Source organism: Podarcis liolepis (assembly GCF_965112155.1).
Source record: "Podarcis liolepis genome assembly, chromosome: 5".
Lineage (NCBI taxonomy): Eukaryota > Metazoa > Chordata > Lepidosauria > Squamata > Lacertidae > Podarcis > Podarcis liolepis.
The window spans coordinates 81,306,379-81,326,257 of record NC_139556.1 but is presented as its reverse complement, the minus strand read 5'-3'; the positions used below and the strand labels follow the sequence as shown (position 1 = coordinate 81,326,257).

Here is a 19,879-nt window from a genome sequence, read left to right as displayed (position 1 = left end):
TAAAATTATTGTGAGGCTGCAATTCTTAGCTTTAACAAGCCATGTTGTCAGTGGGTTTTTTTGTGTAAGGAACATTTTGTAAGGGGAGAGGGTTCACTGTGACTGTTTTGCTTAGGCCGCTTGACTACCTCACTGTCCCCTTCCTGCATTGCAGGGGCTGGACTAGGTGACTTTGGAGGTCCCTTCCAACTTCGGTGATAGTTTCTGCATCTGTGTTATCAAGATTAGGCTTGGAATTTTATTTGCTGTTGGATCTTACTGATTTACCCATGACTGATTGAAGGGTTTGAGTGCTGTCTATAGAGCTAGCATTCCAAGATCTTTTAGCCACATCTTTTTCTCATCAAATTGGGCCACTCTCCATCTGCTGTCGGCCTGCAGTCAATTGATACTTAAGCCTTTAATGAATTTCTTACCTGCACCACACCATAAAGTCCCAGCAGATTACCACCATAGGAACACATGAAGGTGCCTTATAGCAACTTGGACCATTCATCTACCTAGCTAGGTATTTACACGGATGAGTAGCGGCTTTCCAGGATTTCAGACAGGGGTCTCTCCCGGCCGTACCTGGGAGACTGATATTCTGCATGCAAAACAAATGCTCTGCCACTCGAGTACATTCCTTTCCCCTATAAGGCAAGGGATGGTTTGTGCTCCCCAAATATAAAGCAATAATCCATGAAGCAATTTATAAACAATATAAAAATACCGTTTTAGAATTGGTTAAAAAGTGCACAGTTGTGGGGCCCACCAGGGGGCGCATTGGAAGATGGCCGACAGTAACATCTCTCCGACCCACACGAGGTAATTAAGAGGCTGATATGGGGAGTATGCAGCCTCCCTTACCCCCTCCAAGGAGATGGGGGGACTGCCTTGCCAGCTGTGTCCATAATTCACCCCCGGACTCGAAAGAAGGGGGGTGTGGGCACTTGGCACGAAGCCCTCGAGTGAGGCCGGTCTCCTCTGACGCTGTCTCTAATCGCGCACTGGTTCGCATTAGCTCGAAAGATATAATTGGAAATATATAATTGGAAAGAAGCTAATGGACATACATCAAGTGAAGATCGGGAGTAAAGACTGCTGATTAATGGATCTCTGTGAGCGGAGCGATGGGCTGGACAAATAAATCAAGTGATGAATCATCATTAAAAGACTGGTATGTTGGAGTGAAACGGAAAGGGGGGGGGGAGGAAAAAACTTTTCTTTTTTTTGCCTTATGTGAGTATTAATAACCCTCCCCTCCAGAGAGAAGAATTGTTGCATTTTATTAATCACAAGCAGGATTTTAAGAACTGTGTGGAATTAATTATTGATCAAAGAGAGGATTGGTAGAAACATCGAGGAATGGAGGAAGGTTTTATGATGCAGTTTCAAATGGCGTCTCGCTAAGACAGACTTGCCTAAGAACGAGGAGGGGGAGGAGGACCAGGGTCATCGGAATGTGAATGTATGGTTATCGGAATGTGATCTTGACCTGCCAGAGCCCTCTGAGATATGTTTGGCAAGCCTGGGGAACTCAATGGACAGACTGAGGGAAAGTTATTTACGGAGGTGTGGAAATGGCGTCTGTCCTTTATGTGATATGATTTTTGGAGAGTGTAAAACCCACACAGAGGATGTTTGTTTTCAACCCGCTTGTGAAGATTATCAGAGATCGCAAAGAAAGGAATATATGATAATAACAAGAAGATGAGGAAAGTAACAAAGAGACTATCTGGACAGAACTCGATAGAACTGTTTAATTAAAGCAGCAACATGAGTGATGTTTGGACCCCTTTCGGAGCTTGAAGTATGGGTGCCCCCAACAAAAATTTAAAAATCTGGCTGTATAATTTGGAACTAATGTGATTTGGAAATAATGTGATTTGATTGGCCTGTTAATAAAAATTATATATATATATATATATAAAAGTGCACAGTTGTCCTTCGGATATCAAAGGACAGAGCCAACAGGTGCGCCTTCAGTGTGGGATGAAAGCTGTGCAATGAATATGCCAATTCTTCTCTGTGGGGAGCCAGTGCCACAGTTTATGGGATGCCACAGAGAATGCCCTCCTTTGGACTGCCAGTCCTGAACTTCTGGGGGTGGTGGAAATACCAAGAGGGCCCCCTCTGCCAATCTTATCACACAAGATTTGTAGGCAAGGAGGCAGTCACCTTAACCATATTAATGGTCACACTCACTCATTTTGGTTTCCCAAACTACAGCTTGGGTGGGTGGGATTTTATTCTTCCTAATTTTCCATCCCCCCCTCCCTAAAAGAACCCCCTCCGGACTTTCCATAGCTCCTCTCTCTGGTTTCTAAGCACATGTTATTTTCTGCATATTATCAAATTGTAATGATCCTCAATTTATCTATCTTTATGTTACCAATAGTAAATTTGTGTTTGTTTATTCAAAACCTGCCAAGGAGATCAGTTCATTTTGTTGTTTCTTTAAATACTTTGTAAAAGGTTCCCATTCTTCTTTAAAGTTACAGTTGTCCTTTTCACGTAACTTATGCGTCAGTTTCGCCAGTTCCACGTATTCCATTAGTTTCCCTTGCCACAGTTCTTTTGTCAGGATTTCTTCGTTCTTCCATCTTTGTGCTATTAAGACTCTTGCCGCCGTGGGATTTTATTCTTGACGAAAACGCTAATCTTGCCAGTGTTGACACAGCACCTTAAGAAAGTGTGGTCCAAAGGAACCATTTCATTTAGCATTTGATTTCTCCTAATGATCACGGCTGAGAGAGAGCCAGTTACGATTATCTCATGCAGACCGATGTCTCTTTGTCCCCGGAGCATCTTGCCTTAATTTATGATTGATTGACCCAACAGAATGGTCAAGAAAGGCTTTCAAATATATCTGCTTAAAAGATGCTCTAGGATGCTCTGCAGAGTTTCCCATTGAATAGATTGGCTCTCTGCGCTGATGTTGGCAACTATTTGAGTGGGAAGCAGGCAATCCTGGAAGGACAGAGATGGCTCAGATTCAAGGTACGTCTAAGCCAAACCTGCCTGTTTGGACAGGTGTTGCAAAAAAAGAAAAAAGAGGATTGTCATTTTAGTTTCCCCTTTTCCTTTCTAGACAAACTAATTATAATCTCAGCGGCTTTCTTCATGGGTGCAGCTGCTTCATATTGACTGTGATTGACAGTCCTAGGGATCTGACATAAATCTTACATTTCAGCTCTAGGCTACTGTCCCCGTCCCCCGTCTGTTCAGGATGAATAAATGCTGCTATCCTTTCTCCTTTTGTGTGGCAGTGTATGTAGCTTTTAATTTTTTCAATCCCTAAGCTTGGCTTTCCGTGACTTTCCTGCTAATTAATTCACTTTCTGTATTTGAAAGTGAAAACCATAGATTTGTAGCTCTGTCGCCAGCATGACTTGGCATGACACATCCATTTATGTGATAAGCAAAGTAGCATCTTTGGGGTGGTCAAATCAGTCTTATTTCTGATCTACACCTCTTTCCCCCAGAAGTCCATTCCCTCCTGTTTCTGTATTATTTTGGACTAGTCATGATGGAGCATGCTAGCCAATTCCATAAGAGGCTCCATCACCATTGTCTAACAAGGTCAACAGAGAGGTAGAGTAATTCATGGACAGAGCCAGTGAGGTGGACTAGGACCTGGGAGACCAGATAAGTCCCCATTTAGCCTTGAAGCTCATTGGTTGACCTCATTGACTTTGAGCCTAACCTCCCTCACAGTGTTGTTTTGAGGATAAAATGGAGAGGAAGGGAGAACCATTTACACCACCATGCGCTCCTTGGTGGAAATGTTGTATGTAGAGAAGAACGTGAGAGTCCGCTGGATCAGGCCAGTGACCCATCTAGTCCAACACCCTGTTCTTACAGTGGGCAACCAGATGTCTGTTGGAAACCAGGGAGCAGAACATGAGCACAAGAGCATTCCACCCTCCCGTGGGCCAGATCACGGGTGCGCATGAGTCTCTGTCATCTGTGTCTGTGCAGACGCAATTTCCAGCGCTGCGGAAGCAAGTTGCCATGCTGCACCAGTTTAGCGCAGCGTGCAGTGACTCACTGAGCGGGCGGCTCGGTTTCGGGGGGGGGGGCTTGTGGGCCGGTAGAACGACCCCTGTGGGTTGCTTGTGGCCCATGGGCCTTAGGTTGCTGACCCCTGTTTTGCAACAACCACTGCTTGGAAGCTGCCTCTGTGGTGTAGTCATAATCCATGAGCCAAGGTTCAAACTTGAAGGGCTGTGTGAAGGATGGTGGAACAGAGGAGGAGCAAGTGAATCTGAAATTGAGTGCTCTAAATAGTTACAAGATCTGGAAGCTGGTGCATAGGCAGACTAAGAGTGAGATGCAGAGTTACTACAGGAATAAGGAAACCACACATTGGTCTTTTTCAGGCCAGCTTCTCTAAGCCTGATACTGGCTTGCATGGAGCCACCCAATGGTTTCAGGACTGAGTTGGAATTTAAACTGGAAGCTCCGTGCAACATCATTGTCTTTTCCAGAATCATGGCATCACCTGATGACATAGAACAGAAGTGAAGGACCTGTAGCCTTCCGGGTGTTGCTGGACTCTAATCCCTAGCTAGCATGATGTGGTCCACGAACACCTGTGAGGTCACAGGAAAATCCCTCAAACATATGGCAGAAAACTCAAATGACACACAACGAAGGCTTTGGAACAAAAGTCTGTCATAAGTATATCCAAGTCTGTACTCTATTCGCCAACAGTTGATTATTCCAAAACTGTTCCTGGAAGCTTGTTTTACAATTTCATTAGGTCTGGTCTCCAAATTCTCCTTTTAAGTTAATTAGATGCAATGAATAGACAAAAGGGGGGGGGGAGCTCTAGCAATAAACCTCAGAACACAGCCGCTCTCTCAATAATGCCAGTTTAATAACATAAAAGGTCCTGCTGGATCAGACCAAAGGTCCACCTTGTCCAACATCCTGTTCTCACAGTGGCCAATCAGATGCCTGTAGGAAATTCACAAGTAGGACTTGAGGGCAACAGCAACTCTTCCTACTTTTGAGTCTCAGCAGCTAATATTCAGAGGTAAAGGACCCCAGGATGGTAAAGTCCACTCAAATTTGACTAATGGGGTATGGCGCTCATCTCGCTTCAGGCCCAAGGGAGCCGGCCTTTGTCCACAGACAGCTTTCTGGCCAGCATAACTAAACCACTTCTGGCACAACAAAACACTGTGACGGAAACCAGAACGCGCAGAAATGCCGTTTACCTTCCTGCCACAGTGGTACCTTTTTATCTGCTTACACTGGTGTGCTTTCAAACTTCTAGGTTGGTAGAAGCTGGGAGAGAGCAACGGGAGCTCACCCCGTCACACGGATTTGAACCGCCGACCTTCCAATCGGCAAACCCCAAAGAGGCTCAGTGGTTTAGACCACAGTGCCACGTGTCCCCTGCAGTGCGGGCAGAACATAGCCACCATGTCTAGTAGCCACTGGTAGCATTGCCCCCCATGAATTAGTCCAATTCTCCTTTAAAGTAAAGCCATGCAAGTTGATGGCCATTGCTACATCTTGTGGGAAAACACAACAATTTATTATGGCATTGGGCTGCGGAAGAGAGCTGTGTCTGTGCTACAAGTAACAGGGCAGCTTTGCATGTTAGCACAGCCAAGTCAATGTATGAATAATGGGTACTTCCTCTAACAGCAAGACAAATGCAGATGTGGAAGACGCACAGGTCTCAGATGCGCATCTCTCCAAAGTGTGCTTTGCTTGTTAGTGCTGCTCATAGTATCAAGAGGCAACCTGAGGACTACTTGTAAACTTAGCAAGCAACCAAATGGGGAATTGGTTGTCTGTAGTATCCAGACTCCTTTCTCTGGGCAATCTTTGCCTGTTTCATTTGATTGGTTGTGGAGACATGGTAAAATCCTCTTCGTTGCATCACTTGAGACCAAAGTTTTGCAATGTGGTTTAGACTGCTGATGGGAGTGGACAGGATGTGATAGTTCTGCTAAAGCATTTGCTGTGGTTGCTCATAAGCTACTGGGTCAAGTTCAAGGATATTGCATCGATATACAGTGGTACCTCGGGTTAAGTACTTAATTCATTCCGGAGGTCTGTTCTTAACCTGAAACTGTTCTTAACCTGAAGCACAACTTTAGCTAATGGGGCCTCCTGCTGCTGCTGTGCCGCCGGAGCACAATTTCTATTCTCATCCTGAAGCAAAGTTCTTAACCTGAAGCACTATTTCTGGGTTAGCGAACTCTGTAACCTGAAGCCTATGTAACCTGAAGCGTATGTAACCCGAGGTACCACTGTATGTAGCTTTGAACAACCTAGGTCCTGCCCGGGGTACCTTAAGGACTGATTGAGAACCTCATCTGGAGGAGCAGGTTGTAGCCCCCCATGTTACAGAAGCCTGAATGGCCTCACCTAAAAGTTGGCTGTTTTGTGTTACCATGCTGTGCAATACTCTTTCAGCGGAGAGGTTCTCTTGACGAAGGAAGAAAAAACATTATCATAAGCAGGTGCTAACTTCACGAGTATTGCAATTATTTTTCTGGAAACTTCAGTTGATCTGTTTAATCTGCTGGATATATTTACAAATTCAAGCGAGTTCTTGGCTCAGGAAAAGATTGTGATGTTCTGCGCTCAGGAAAATTATGGCTGTAAAAGTAACAGGGAAGGACTCTTTATGCCAGCATTTCTTCTTTGTAAGCAATTTCAGTTAAAAACAAGAACTGCACAGGAGCCCATTATACCATAAAGTAGCAAAATGAAAAATAACTTCACTGAGATTTGCTTAGGGATGCTAAATGTTAAAAGGCTGTGACATAATTGGTGTCTAATGCTGTGTAATTGAGAGGAATCTGATTATCTTGGGAGTAAAGGAGAGAGTGAGTTCAGCGCAGTGATTTGCATTATTAATATTATTGTTTCCAGCCCTTCGACAGCAGGCTGTAGGGTTGGTTACAACAATTTAAAATTCAGACATAACCCCCCCCCCCCAGCTAAAATGAATTATCATCACAGAAATAGGGTGGAGTTCTGAAAAGCACACCTCGTGTTTCAAAGGTCAGGATAAAGAGGAGGGTCTTCAGCATTAGCTGAAAGTGAAGGTGCTGGGCACATCTCTCTGGGGAGGGAATTCCACCACTTAGGGGCTGCCACAGTGAATGCTGCTTCTGTAGGGTAAAGGGACCCCTGACCATTAGCTCCAGTCGTGGCCGACTCTGGGGTTGTGGCGCTCATCTCGCTTTATTGACCGAGGGAGCCGGCACATAGCTTCCGGGTCATGTGGCCAGCATGACTAAACCGCTTCTGGCAAACCAGAGCAGCGCACAGAAACACCGTTTACCTTCCCGCCAGAGCGGTACCTATTTATCTACTTGCACTTTGATGTGCTTTCGAACTGCTAGGTTGGCAGGAGCAGGGACTGAGCAATGGGAGCTCACCCCGCCGCGGGGATTCGAACCACTGACCTTCTGATTGGCAAGTCCTAGGCTCTGTGGTTTAACCCACAGCGCCACCCGCGTCCCCAACTTCTGTACCAAATTTAGCCTTACCATGTGAGACCTGGCTGAGCCTCTATGGAAGGTCCGTGATGAGTTATCCAACCCAACCCAACCTCTTCCAGTTGTCTTAAACTACTCTTTTAAAGGAGTTGGGCTTCAAGAGTGTTCCCTGCTGAACTCTCCCCTTTGCATCAGGACCTTAGGAAGCTGCCTTATGCCACGCCAGTGGTCCACCCAGTAAATGTACTGTCTACTTTTACCGGCTGTGGTACCCCAGGATTTCAGATGGGGCTCTCTACCAACCCTACCTGGAGATCCTGGGGCTTGAACCTGGGACCGCCTGCATGCAAAGCAGATGCTCTGCCACTGAGCCATGGCTCTTCCCAGTGGGACCTCAGTCCAAAGGCAATGTTACTAGCTCTTGGGAAACAGCAACAGGTGAGTGCTCTAACTATTGTGCATTGCTTGTGGGCTTCCTGAAGGCATTTGGCACAGGAAGAAGAAGAACGCTAGACTAGGTGGAGCTTTGATTTGGTTCAGCAGGGCTTTCTGAGGGTCTCATTGGAAGCCACTAGGGCTGGATTGATTCAAAGTCACTAGGCTTTAGCTGCTGAGCTTGTGCAGCTTGACTTGAGCTGCATCAGCTGTGACACATTGGCCAGGTCAGTATTTATCAGACTTAGTCCTCCTTCACCTAAGAAGGATGCAGTGGGGAAGATTAATTCTGGGCTAGAGGTGAGGCCAAAGCAAATACCATGTACATTCAGAGTGCTGTTTAATAATATAAAGGACATAAAGTCCTCTCTGGAGCTCTTCTGATAAGATTCATTCAGGGCAAGTGGTGGTACTGGCAGGTAAGTCTTGTTTTTTCGGCCACCTTCCTTCCTCAAGCCCATTCATAGAATCATAGAATCATAGAGTTGGAAGAGACCACAAGGGCCACTGAGTCCAACCCCCTGCCAAGCAGGAAACACCATCAGAGCACTCCTGACATATGGTTGTCAAGCCTCTGCTTAAAGACCTCCAAAGTAGGAGACTCCACCACACTCCTTGGCAGCAAATTCCACTGTCGAACAGCTCTTACTGTCAGGAAGTTCCTCCTAATGTTTAGGTGGAATCTTCTTCTTTGTAGTTTAGATCCATTGCTCCGTGTCCGCTTCTCTGGAGCAGCAGAAAACAACCTTTCTCCCTCCTCTATGTGACATCCTTTTATATATTTGAACATGGCTATCATATCACCCCTTAACCTCCTCTTCTCCAGGCTAAACATGCCCAGCTCCCTTAGCCGTTCCTCATAAGGCATCGTTTCCAGGCATTGTTCTGCATCAGACCAAAGACACCACAGGGACAGCAAGGATTTTTCCCTGCTGGCAACTCACTTAGGTGCCAGGTGTCTCTAGTGAGGGTAGGCTGCAGATGGCCTTGTTGACAACCAACTGCGGACAGGCAGCTGGAGAAGAGTGTGTTTGCAGTGTATACCCCCCAGGCTTGTCTCCTCAGGTTTGCTGGCGCTCGATTGAAAGACAGAGGGAGCCTTTTGCAGGGAGTTGGATTCTAGCTGGCTTTGCTGAAGAAGAGTCAGAATCTGCCGCTGTGCTTGGTATAAATGCTGTGTAATATTTTTGGAAGAACTTGATTCTCTCGAGCAGTTTTACACTGGGGCAAACAGTGGACTGCAGCCTCCTCTGGCAATGACTCCTAGCATCAGAGATATATTTAACTGAAGATGCCAGAGGCTAAGCCTTGGCCCCTTAGCAGGGAGACCAGTGTGTTTTGGAAGTCATAAGCACTCAAACAATGCACAAGACACCAAGGAACTCTCCACCAGGAACTGCTGGTGGTTCTATGCCTTTATCAACTGCATGGCTGATGAAGAGCCAGGATGGTACAGCTGTTAAGAGTGTTTGCCTAAGACCTGGGAGACCAGGGGTCTAGACCCCACTCAGCCATGAAGGGTGACTTGGGCCACGCACTGCATCCCAGCCTAACCTACGCAGGTTGTTGTCAGGATAAAATGGGGAGAGGGAAATTCATGTATGCCACCTTGAGCTCATTGGGGGAAAGGTGGGGTATAAAAATAATAAAATAATAAAATAAATGGCAGGCAGAAATTCAACAGGTGCACACCTCTCCGTTGCCCACACAGAAAGGGATATCTGTAGAATTTCAGTCTGCTGTGTTCAGGGTTCATAGACTCATTTAGGCAAAAAAAGGATGCTGAACCTAATTATATGCTTGCAGTTTTGATTTATTTAAGTTCAAAGCAAAGTGGGAGTACCGTCCAATTAACAATAATTTACAAGCCCTTTCTTTGTTAAAGAAAGTCTTGGAAAAGCTCATTGTGCTGTCTCTTGTCTGCTTTTTTTCCACTTCACAAATTCTCTCAGCTAGAGATTTTTTTTTTTTTAGTGGTATTCTGCTTTCTTTTCTTCAGCTTTCAGCTTGCGTCACTCCTCTGATTTTAAAACCCAAAAGTGGGGATGGGTGTTTTTTTCCGAGGTGCAAAGGATTTCCTCCGTGACGTTTGAGAGACCTCCTTCTCACAGTGCTTTGTGCACATTTTGTGCCTTGAGGATTTGAATCATTTCACTGTGCATGCATGTCTCATACCCAAAGTGGTCCTGCATTTCCACAACAGCAGCTGCACAGAGCAGAGCTTTCCAGTCTTCCTCTCTGCCGGGGGATTTTTCTTCTTCTTTCCCTCCCTACCTTCCAGTTTGGAGCAAAGTTATCCAGGATCACCTTTTGGATTTTTAAAAAATGATTCCAACTCTACGGTCCTCTGATTCTATGATTGCTAATCTTCCCAAATCCATGTTGCGGATCACATAGACTTCAACTTGTTTCGTAACGGACAGGATTGACAAAGTTCATGGATACTTCTAAGAATTGCGTTGCAAATATTCTATCCCTGGACAGGTGAATGAATTTGGGCTTCTGCTTCAAGGAGACTTTCTGCTCTGCCTGCCAATAATGTATAACAATAACAGATTTAATGGCAGACCTCGAAGTATATAAAAATTTAAGCCCAGAGAAAGGTAAGGATACCATTCACATTCCTATAAGTCTTCGGCAGAAAGGCATGATGTGCAATCTCTTTCGGATTTTAAGGTGCATTGCATCTCAGTAACTGTTAAATTACCATTTCTATATGTTTGGGCATGGGCAGCTGGTTGTTGCGAGATGACTGTCAGTATGATGGAATATTTTAAGCTTGTTTTTCTCCACCTCCTTTTATTTGATGTAGGATTGATTCAGAGCATCTTCCTGTGCAGGTAAAAGTCACTTCTGTTCATGCATGGAGGAGTGACCAATTTTCTTTCTCTGAAAAGCCTCTCCAGAGAATCAAAGGACCAGTGTACCTGGCAAAGTGTCACTATGGTTGGTAACGAGTAGGGGCTGCAACCCAAGGGAGGGAGAACGTGTCCCTTCCAGCTGAGGTGTTGTTTTTTAAATTACAGAGTATCTTTGGACTCAGCCCATTTGTAAACCTTTAAAAAATGATAGTTCTCTCCCTCCCCCCTCCTGACCTATGCTTTCTTATTGGCACTTTAAAATTATATCATCTGTTGTGCATCGTCTTTGAATGAAGGTTGATTTTTTGTTGCCCAAATGTATTTTGAATGAATTGTTCAACCGACCATTTTTCATGGGGTGGCATTGTTTATGGTGAAAAGTGGGTTAATTTAGCCTTAAAAGTTGAAACAAGCTGCTTTCATATTTATAGCCATCGGATCAATCTGTCAAACACAAGGCATCGTACATAAATATAATCTGCTGTACATGACAACATGCATCGATCTTCCTTAGCGGTGGGAGAAGGTGTTGAGTCTCGACCTATAAAAACCACAGTTTTTCTTTAGTGCGACAAGAGACAACATTTCTCCATTAAATCTAGTAGATTGTAACGGGAACCGAATTATACTCTGGGTCCCACAGGAAGCCTGGCTTCTCTTGAGGCAAAGGGGGATTGTTGATGTCTCTTGAAAACAGAACTTTCCTGCTGCTCTGACCTTCCCCTGCACTTCCACCTGCCCAATTTTTACCAAGTGCTCCTCCATATATACAGGATGGGTTGAAGGGTTTGAAGAAGCAGCTTGCTGCCGGGGGTGTGTGTGCGTGCGCCGCAGCTTGTGGGGAGATACGTGGCTCGGATTCCTTGCGGTATAAGAATGTCGTTCGTGGTTGTTGACTGACCGTTAGAGGAAATTCTGCAGCTTTTACGCAACATGTGACCGATGAATGTCGGTGGGTGCAACACAGGTATTTCATCCCAGGTCCAATCTCAAGCACATCCAGTTGGCTACCAGGTCTGCAGAAGACTGCTTCAGAACTCCTGCCAATTGGATTAGGGAGCCCTAGGCTAAATAATCTGACTCTGTTTAATAATAATAATACATTTTTATTTATACCCCGTCCTTCCTGATTTAAAAACCGGGCTCAGGGCAGCTAACAGCAAATAATAAATAAAACAGCAACTTAAAAACAGCATAAAACACAACACAAAATGCAGCATCAATATCAATAAAATTCAAAAATTCAGGGGTCATTTTGGGAAAAAAAAAAAAAAACTCAGTCAGTAGACATCAAATGATCACCAGGGCTAACTGGCCAAGTTGATCCTACTAGGGCCAGCAAGGAGACCAGGGGAGAATTTAAATGTGGGGTCCCAGAAAGGGTTTCTTCATAGAAGAGGAAAGGGGAAAGGGGAAAGGGGAATAGAGGATCAGGCTAATTCAAATTGAAGGCCAGGCGGAATAGCTCTGTCTTAAAGGCCCTGTGGAAGGAGATCAAGTCCTGCAGGTCCCTAGTCTCGTGGGACAGTGCATTCCACCAGGTCGGGGGCCATCACCGAAAAAACCCTGGCCCTGATGGAGGATAGTCTGGCTTCCTTAGGGCCTGGGACCTCCAAACTATGGTTATTCATGGACCTTAGGCTCCTCTGCGGGACATACCAGGAGAGGCAGTTCCGTAGGTACGAGGGTCCTAGGCCGCATAGGTCTTTAAAGGTCAAAACCAGCACTCTCTCTTTCCCCAGCCATATCCCGGCTTCCTTGTTGAACCTCCTGTTTTCCTTTCCTTTGCACCCTGATGTACCTTGTCTTGATCTTACAGGCTACAAGGCTGAAGGCAGGGCTTGCGCATTTTAATTTTTGTGCAGAGCCTATCATATTTAGGGGCCTTGAAACGTAATGTCACCTCTTATTTAAATATGTGTATATATAGATTCAAAGAATCATAGAATTATAGAGTTGGAAGGGATCCCAAGGGTCATCTAGTCCCCAGCCCCCCTGCAATGCAGGAATAATTATGCAAAATCTTCTTTTAAACTAGCCTGCTAAGAGTCTTAAGTCACCTGTGTTTCTGTGCTAGCTGCAGAGGAGGGGTTTTACCTTCTATGTAGCCGGAAAGGAAATGCCGGCTCGTTTTTCTTTTTCTTTTTGCAGGTTGTAACAGCCCTGGTGTTATGTTATTATAAGATGATCACATGGAGGAGAAAAGTGGCTGGTCAAGTTCTCCCCTAGGACAGTGTGGTGTAGTGGTTGGAGTGCTGAACTAGGACCTGGAGACCAGGGTTCAAATCCCTGCTCAGCTGTGAAGCTTGCTGGATGACCTTGATCCAGTCGCAATCTCTTAGCCTAGCCAGCCTCATAGGACTGTTGTGAAGATAAGAATGGGGAGGAAGAAAGCTTCAGGGTGCGATATAAATGCAGTGAAATAAAAAAGCATTAAAATAAGAAGTAGGATGTGGTTCCCAAACTGTGGCCCATAGCATATCGGTGAAGAGCACTGGGAATTCAAATCCTGGAGAATTTGAATTGCAATGCAATAAAATAATAATAATAATAATAATAATAATAATAATAATAATAATAATAATAATTTATTTATACTCCGCCCATCTGGCTGAATTTCCCCAACCACTCTGGGCAGCTTCCAATCGAGTGTTAAAAACAATACAGCATTAAATATTAAAAACTTCCCTAAACAGGGCTGCCTTCAGATGTCTTTTAAAGATAAAATAGCTGCTTATTTGCTTGACATCTGATGGGAGGGCATTCCACAGGGTGGGCGCCACTACCGAGAAGGCCCTCTGCCTGGTTCCCTGTAACCTCACTTCTTGCAATGCGGGAAGTGCCAGAAGGCCCTCGGCAATGGATCTCAGTGTCTGGGCTGAACGATGGGGGTGGAGACACTCCTTCAGGTCTCCACATAAAATGCAATGTAAGAAATAAAAGGAGCAATAAAAGTACAAGTAAAAATTGCACAGCTCCTAGCACAGCACGTTACAATTGCTGCAACAGGCAGAAGAATCCTTAAGTGGCATAGCTGTCAACTTTCCCCTTTCCTTGCGAGGAATCCTATTCGGAATAAGGGCATTTCCCTTAAAAAAAGGGAAAAGTTGACAGCTATGTTAAGTGGTCCGCCAAAACCTTCAGCAATTTTCAGTGCGTCCCTGGGGGGAAATCAAGTTTGGGAATCAGCTGTCCTAGGAAATACCTTTTGATTTTGGAAAGTAATTTGAGGTAGCCCTTCCTGGCGGGTCACACTTCTGGCATGCTGTTTAGAGCAGAGGCCAAATACACAGAGGGTTTAGTTTATCTAGAGTTCCAGGAACTGTGTTTATATTTTTGGAGATCTCCTGTGTTTTGTATACAGAGCTTGGAGATTAATTTCATGCATATGCTGGAGCAGAAACAGGCAGTGCGCCAGTCCATCTGCCGTATGCGCAGTGTTTTATAAGGTAATGGATATGTGAATAAGAGTTTAATAATTGACAAGGATTAGCTCTGTAAAGGGCAGCTTTGCTAAAGTCCTTAAAGTAGCAGAGGGAGGGAGAGAGACCTAATTGGTTTGGCCTCAGCAGTTACTTTTTTACATGTATGAGACTCTGGCAGCTTAAAAAAAAAAATGCCTGCCTCCTGATAAAAATGCTTCAGGCAAACATTTTATGTCGCAGTTGATTTACAGGTAATCTTTTAGCCACTTTTTTCTTGGAGAACTGTGAACTAAGGGCCTATCCACATACCTTCAATATATAATTTATGTATCTCTGATTAACATAGCCTGTCTTCTCGCTACTGGAAGGCGTTTGCCTGTCAAAGACTAGGGCATGTTCCCTCAATCCCTCGTGATTTGCCCACCACAGACCTGCCCCTTGTGCTTTTCACTGATGCCACTCGCGTAACTTACGTTATACAGTGGTGCCCCGCAAGACGAATGCCTCGCAAGACGGAAAACTCGCTAGACGAAAGAGTTTTTCGTTTTGGAGGTGCTTCGCAAAACGAATCTCCTATGGGCTTGCTTCGCAAGATGACAAGGTCTTGCAAGTTCCTGCTGGTTTTCTCCCCTTTCCCCCCTTTTTTCTAAGCCGCTAAGCCGCTTGTCAGCTGATCCGATCAGCAGATAAGCCGCTAAAAGCCGCTAATAGCGCTAATCCGCTAATCCGTCAATGGGCTTGCTTCGCAAGACGAAAAAACCGCTAGACGAAGAGAATCACAGAACGGATTCTTTTCGTCTTGCGAGGCACCACTGTACTTTTAATGCAGTGAAATGAACAAGTGATGTTCCCTCCTTGGCGATGCCTGTTTAGCTGCATATATATAGAACCTAGAAATCTGCACGAGTCTTGAATGCATCATAAATCACAGGGCTGGAGCGCTTGCCAGAGCTGTATGAAAAGGAGGCTAATGGGAACTGTAGTCAAAAACATCTGAATGCTGCTGTAGATGGTTTTGGATGGAACCCAAGTAATGGGGCACTTTGGACCAGTTTAAAACATCCTTGCCTATGGAAATCCCTTTAAGGGAGAGCCTGCTGGGTCAGCCCAATGGCTCATCTAATCCACCATCCTGTTCTCACAGTGGTCCTCTCGATGCCTGTGGGGACCCACAAGAAGAACCTGAAATAGCACACAGGCTCTCAAAAACCCATGCCTGAGCATTGCTCAGACTTGCCTCCTTAGGAATGGCCTCTAATTAAAGTTTGGGTGCGGGTGGCGCTGTGGTCTAAACCACTGAGTCTCTTGGGCTTGCTGATCAGAAGGTCAGCAGTTCGAATCCCCGTGACGGGGTGAGCTCCCGTTGCTCTGTCCCAGTTCCTGCCAACCTAGCAGTTCGAAAGCATGCCAGTGCAAGTAGATAAATAGGTACCACTGCAGCAGGAAGGTAAATGGTGTTTCCGTGCGCTCTGGTTTCCGTCACGGTGTGCTGTTGCACTAGAAGCGATTTAGTCATGCTGGCCACATGAACCTTATGACTCAAGCTGTCTGTGGTCAAATACCCGCTCCCTTGGCCTGAAAGCGAGATGAGCGTCACAGCCCCATAGTTGCCTTTGACTATGACCAGACTTAGCTGTCCAGGGGTCCTTTACTTTTTAAAGGAGGGGAAGAAATTGCAGGTTGTCTTCTGTCTTGATTTTGTACTGTGGTTGCCATCTGCGTTGGGCAGAGGGTGTTTTTATACCTTGAGAGCGAACAACACAGCAGTATTTCTGTATTCCAAGTAGTACAGTCTAATGTGCCATTCCAATGGGACCAATAGAAAGCTTGTTAATGAAGCTGTTTCTGTTGATCTTGTCACTTTCGTTCTATGTGCTTATTGCTAGCTCCCCCACAACTTACTGTGATTTCCTCCCCTATGAGTGTATATTGCTTATTTAAAGCATCCCTATGTGTGGTTTTTTGTGGGACTTGGGTGAGGGAAGATTGCGACTGCAAGCGACAGGCCTTGCTTTCTGCTTTGGCCTGATGTCCAGAGGTTTTGCTGAATGTGTGCATAGAGGACCAGGCACATAGATGAGCAATGCATGAATAGGGCACCAGAAAAATGCATGTGCCAGTTATACAATTCCTGTTTATGTGGCAAGGTCACTGTAGAAGCAGAAATCAGGTGTGTAGACAGTAGAAATGTCAGCAGAATGGTTGCACACAAACAGAGAGAGCGGGGGGAGAGATGTTGGGAAGAACATCTGCACATGGCTCATGAAGCAAGGATTCACTAAAATAACTTATTGCTTTGTCAATGCAACAAACTTTCCCCCTCCCAGGCTGTCATAACATAGTTGGTTTTCAATGTCAGGATATAAACAACGGAAAGGTCAGTGTTTAAAAGGGGATGATAATTGCCTGATGGAGCAATCAGCTGCACCAAATGTGATCCAAAGTGCCCAATAAGCCATAAGGTCGTTTTTCAGCACAGTTATTGTCATTTAGGATAACAAGGGAGTGCTCACAGGTCTCTCCCTCATCAGAGACATACATGAACTCAGCTTGTGCCAGGAAAGCTGCCCCTGATCACTGCAAAATGCTTGTGTCTCTCTCATGCTGTTTTTGGCAATGAATGAAGGCTTTGGCATGCTTGACCTGCAAATTCTATGATTTTACTGATGGGGACCATGCAGACACGACACTGCTGTCTCTTAACTGCATGTGTAGCAGTGCAAACATTGCAAATGCTAGCATAAAGAGGCCCTTTAAGTATCAACTGCTCACGGGACCCGAAGAATGCGCATCTGACACTGCCCAGAAAAAAGTATACTGTAAGGTTTTTTAAAACCGCAGTAATGCATCTATGTTGGAAGCAGTATCACCTACAATTTAAAGCTGCAAGGCTTAATTTCTGCCAGGATTCAGCATGGATTCACGCATATATGTCGGGGAGAGAGCTGGTCCCACCTGATCTGTATCTCCCCCATGAACTATAGGGCTGCCAACCTGTCAATCACCCCTGATGTCACAACGATGCCAGATAGCTTGTTCTTGCTTACACAAATGATCAGCAGATTAACAGTGTTGGCAATGCATCACATATGAGCTATGCAAACTTCAACAATCAATTTTGGTTTGTATCCAGTGTGGCGATAAGTTAAAGCCACTTAGTGGCATACTAGTTGGCTGGGAAATGTTTTTCACCAGTGAAAGGTCGTTGCACAAAATAAATGTGCAGGCAGGCTGCTGGTAATGTTGTTTCACAATAGGTTGTGCAATCTCTTGAACAAGTTTCCGCTAGCACAGTTGGATTTCTCTGTTGTGCAGCATTAAAACCCAGCCATCCCCTAGTGCAAGAGCCCTTGTGCAAGCAGGCAGAGAACTTTGGATGCACCCCTATGGGTTATATTGCGCTGGTTACTTTTCTAAAGTATGGGTAGGCAGACTAAGGCCCGGGGACCAGTCCAGCCCAATTGCCTTCTAAATCCAGCCCGTTGACGGTCCGGGAATCAGCGTGTTTTTACGTGAGTAGAATGTGTCCTTTTATTTAAAATGCATCTTTTGGTTAATTGTGGGGCCTGCCTGGTGTTTTTACATGAGTAGAGTGTGTTTTTTTTATTTAAAACGCATCTCTGGGTTATTTGTGGGGCATAGGAATTCATTCATTTCCACCCCCCCCAATATAGTTTGCCCCCCCCACAAGGTCTGAGGGACAGTGGACCGGCCCCCGGCTGCAAAAGTTTGCTGACCCCTGTAAATCTAAAGCAACGTACAGGGAAACAAAATTAAAACAAACATCTGTTGAGGAGAAATAAGTTACCATGTCAATGCCTGAGGAAGGTGAAGTAACAAATGCCTCAGAGTACTTGCAAAGTGCCCTCACCCTTTTTCCGAGAAGTCAAAACAGGTTAAACGCATGTCTACAATGAAGGGACAGGACTTCAAGGTCAGAAGATGTAATTTCCATGCAGTTATGCGTTACCACCTTTTGCATTGAAAAACAAGTTATTGAAGTCTTATTACTCTTACACCAAAACACCACTGGAGGGTAGTGGTTGGCCATTCAGTGACAGAAGTGGTAAAGAGGTCACAGAGGGGGGGGGAGGGGAAGTCCAGTTCACCCATGGTCTGCATTTTGCCTCTGGTTTGGCAGAACTCCTGAGTTTAAAAACCTCTCGATGTAATAATCCCCCCCTGTTCCCTTCCTTCTGACTGGCAATCAATCTAGGCTGGTGTCTTGGAGGCTGTTATTAATGCTGCTTAATGAATCTGCAACTTTGAGCACCTCTGTGCCTTTAAGGTCGGACTTTAAAAAGCAGGCCTGTAATTCAGCAATCCCCTTTAATAGTACTTAATTTTCTATGAGCCTTTTGGTACTTGGGGAAGGACCATAACTCAGTGCTAGAGCATCTGCTTTGCACACAGAAAATCCCAAATCCAATTCCTGGCGTATCCAGGAAGAGCTGGGATAGATCCCCATCTAAAACCCCAAAGAGCCGCTGCCAATCAGTGTTGACATTGCTGAGCTGAATGGACCAGTGGTCTGACTCAGAATAACACAACTTCCTATGCTCTACACCCTCTTGTGCTCATGTTGTTGTTTAGTCGTTTAGTCATTTAGACTCTTCGTGACCCTATGTACCAGAGCACGCCAGGCACTCCTGTCTTCCACTGCCTCCCACAGTTTGGTCAAACTCATGTTGGTAGCTTCGAGAACACTGTCCAAATATCTCACCCTCTGTCGTCCCCTTCTCCTCCCCCCCCATCTTTCCCAACATCAGGGTCTTTTCCAGGGAGTCTTCTCTTCTCATGAGGTGGCCAAAGTATTGGAGTCTCAGCTTCAGGATCTGTCCTTCCAGTGAGCACTCAGGGCTGGTTTCCTTAAGAATGGATAGGTTTGATCTTCTTGCAGTCCATGAGACTCTCAAGAGTCTCCTCCAGCACCATAATTCAAAAGCATCAATTCTTCGGCGATCAGCCTTCTTTATGGTCCAGCTCTCACTTTCATACATCGCTACTGGGAAAACCATAGCTTTAACTATACGGGCCTTTGTTGGCAAGGTGATGTTGTGCTCATATCCTTCTACTAAAGGCTTATCAACACTTACCTTTCCTCTGCTCTTTCCAGAGTCCGCGATTTATTGCCTTGTGTCCAAGCACCACACCCCCCCCCCCCATTCCGGAGCATTCCCAGCAAAAAACTGTTGTTTAAAGCTCAATCAGAGCAAACATCAAACCATTTAAAACCCAAATTGACGTTTGCTGCCATTGAGCTTTAAAGAGCGGGTTTTCGTGGGGAAAGCTCAGGGCAAAAACAAAACTAAATTCTCAGACAAGGAGCGTTAAACCGCAAACCTGTGCCTGGAAAGTGTGGGCCAAAAGTTAAGTGTGGATTAGTCCTAAATTAGTCCCCATTCACCTCCCCCCCCCCCAATGCTCTAGCCCCTCTCACTTCCCCTGTTGTCTCCCTTGTAACAATCTCTAGTATTGTAAACTCCTTGGGGCAGAGACGTGCCTTCTCTTTCTTTACTCAAGTCCACGTTCATGGATGGAGGTACATAAAGAACAACAACTTTGGCTTTGCTAACATAATAGGGAGCTTCCTGTTGGGTTTCTCTCTATCTCATGGTCATTTCTTCCTTTACTGCTTTGGCCGTCTTGGGGATTCTGGAAAAATGACTGTGGAAAAGAGCTGAGAGGCAAATTTCCAGAGTCC

The 19,879-nt window shown here is 45.3% G+C and overlaps 1 protein-coding gene across 19 annotated transcripts in view; it reads left to right on the top strand.

The window, feature by feature from the left end:
- The window catches only part of PLCH1 (phospholipase C eta 1), a 140,716-nt gene that overhangs the window by 26,956 nt on the left and 93,881 nt on the right, over positions 1–19,879 (top strand). For 4 of the 19 annotated variants that reach the window (XM_083503755.1, XM_083503760.1, XM_083503757.1 and 1 more), the window contains exon 1: positions 10,000–10,492. The exons of 12 other annotated variants lie outside the window; for them this stretch is intronic. In XM_083503755.1, coding sequence (XP_083359881.1) covers positions 10,450–10,492 — 43 coding nt within the window. In that variant the 5' untranslated portion in view covers positions 10,000–10,449. Of the gene's footprint in view, positions 1–9,999; positions 10,493–19,879 lie in introns of those variants that run through there. 3 more of the 19 variants (XM_083503754.1, XM_083503765.1, XM_083503752.1) reach the window with 2 other exon arrangements.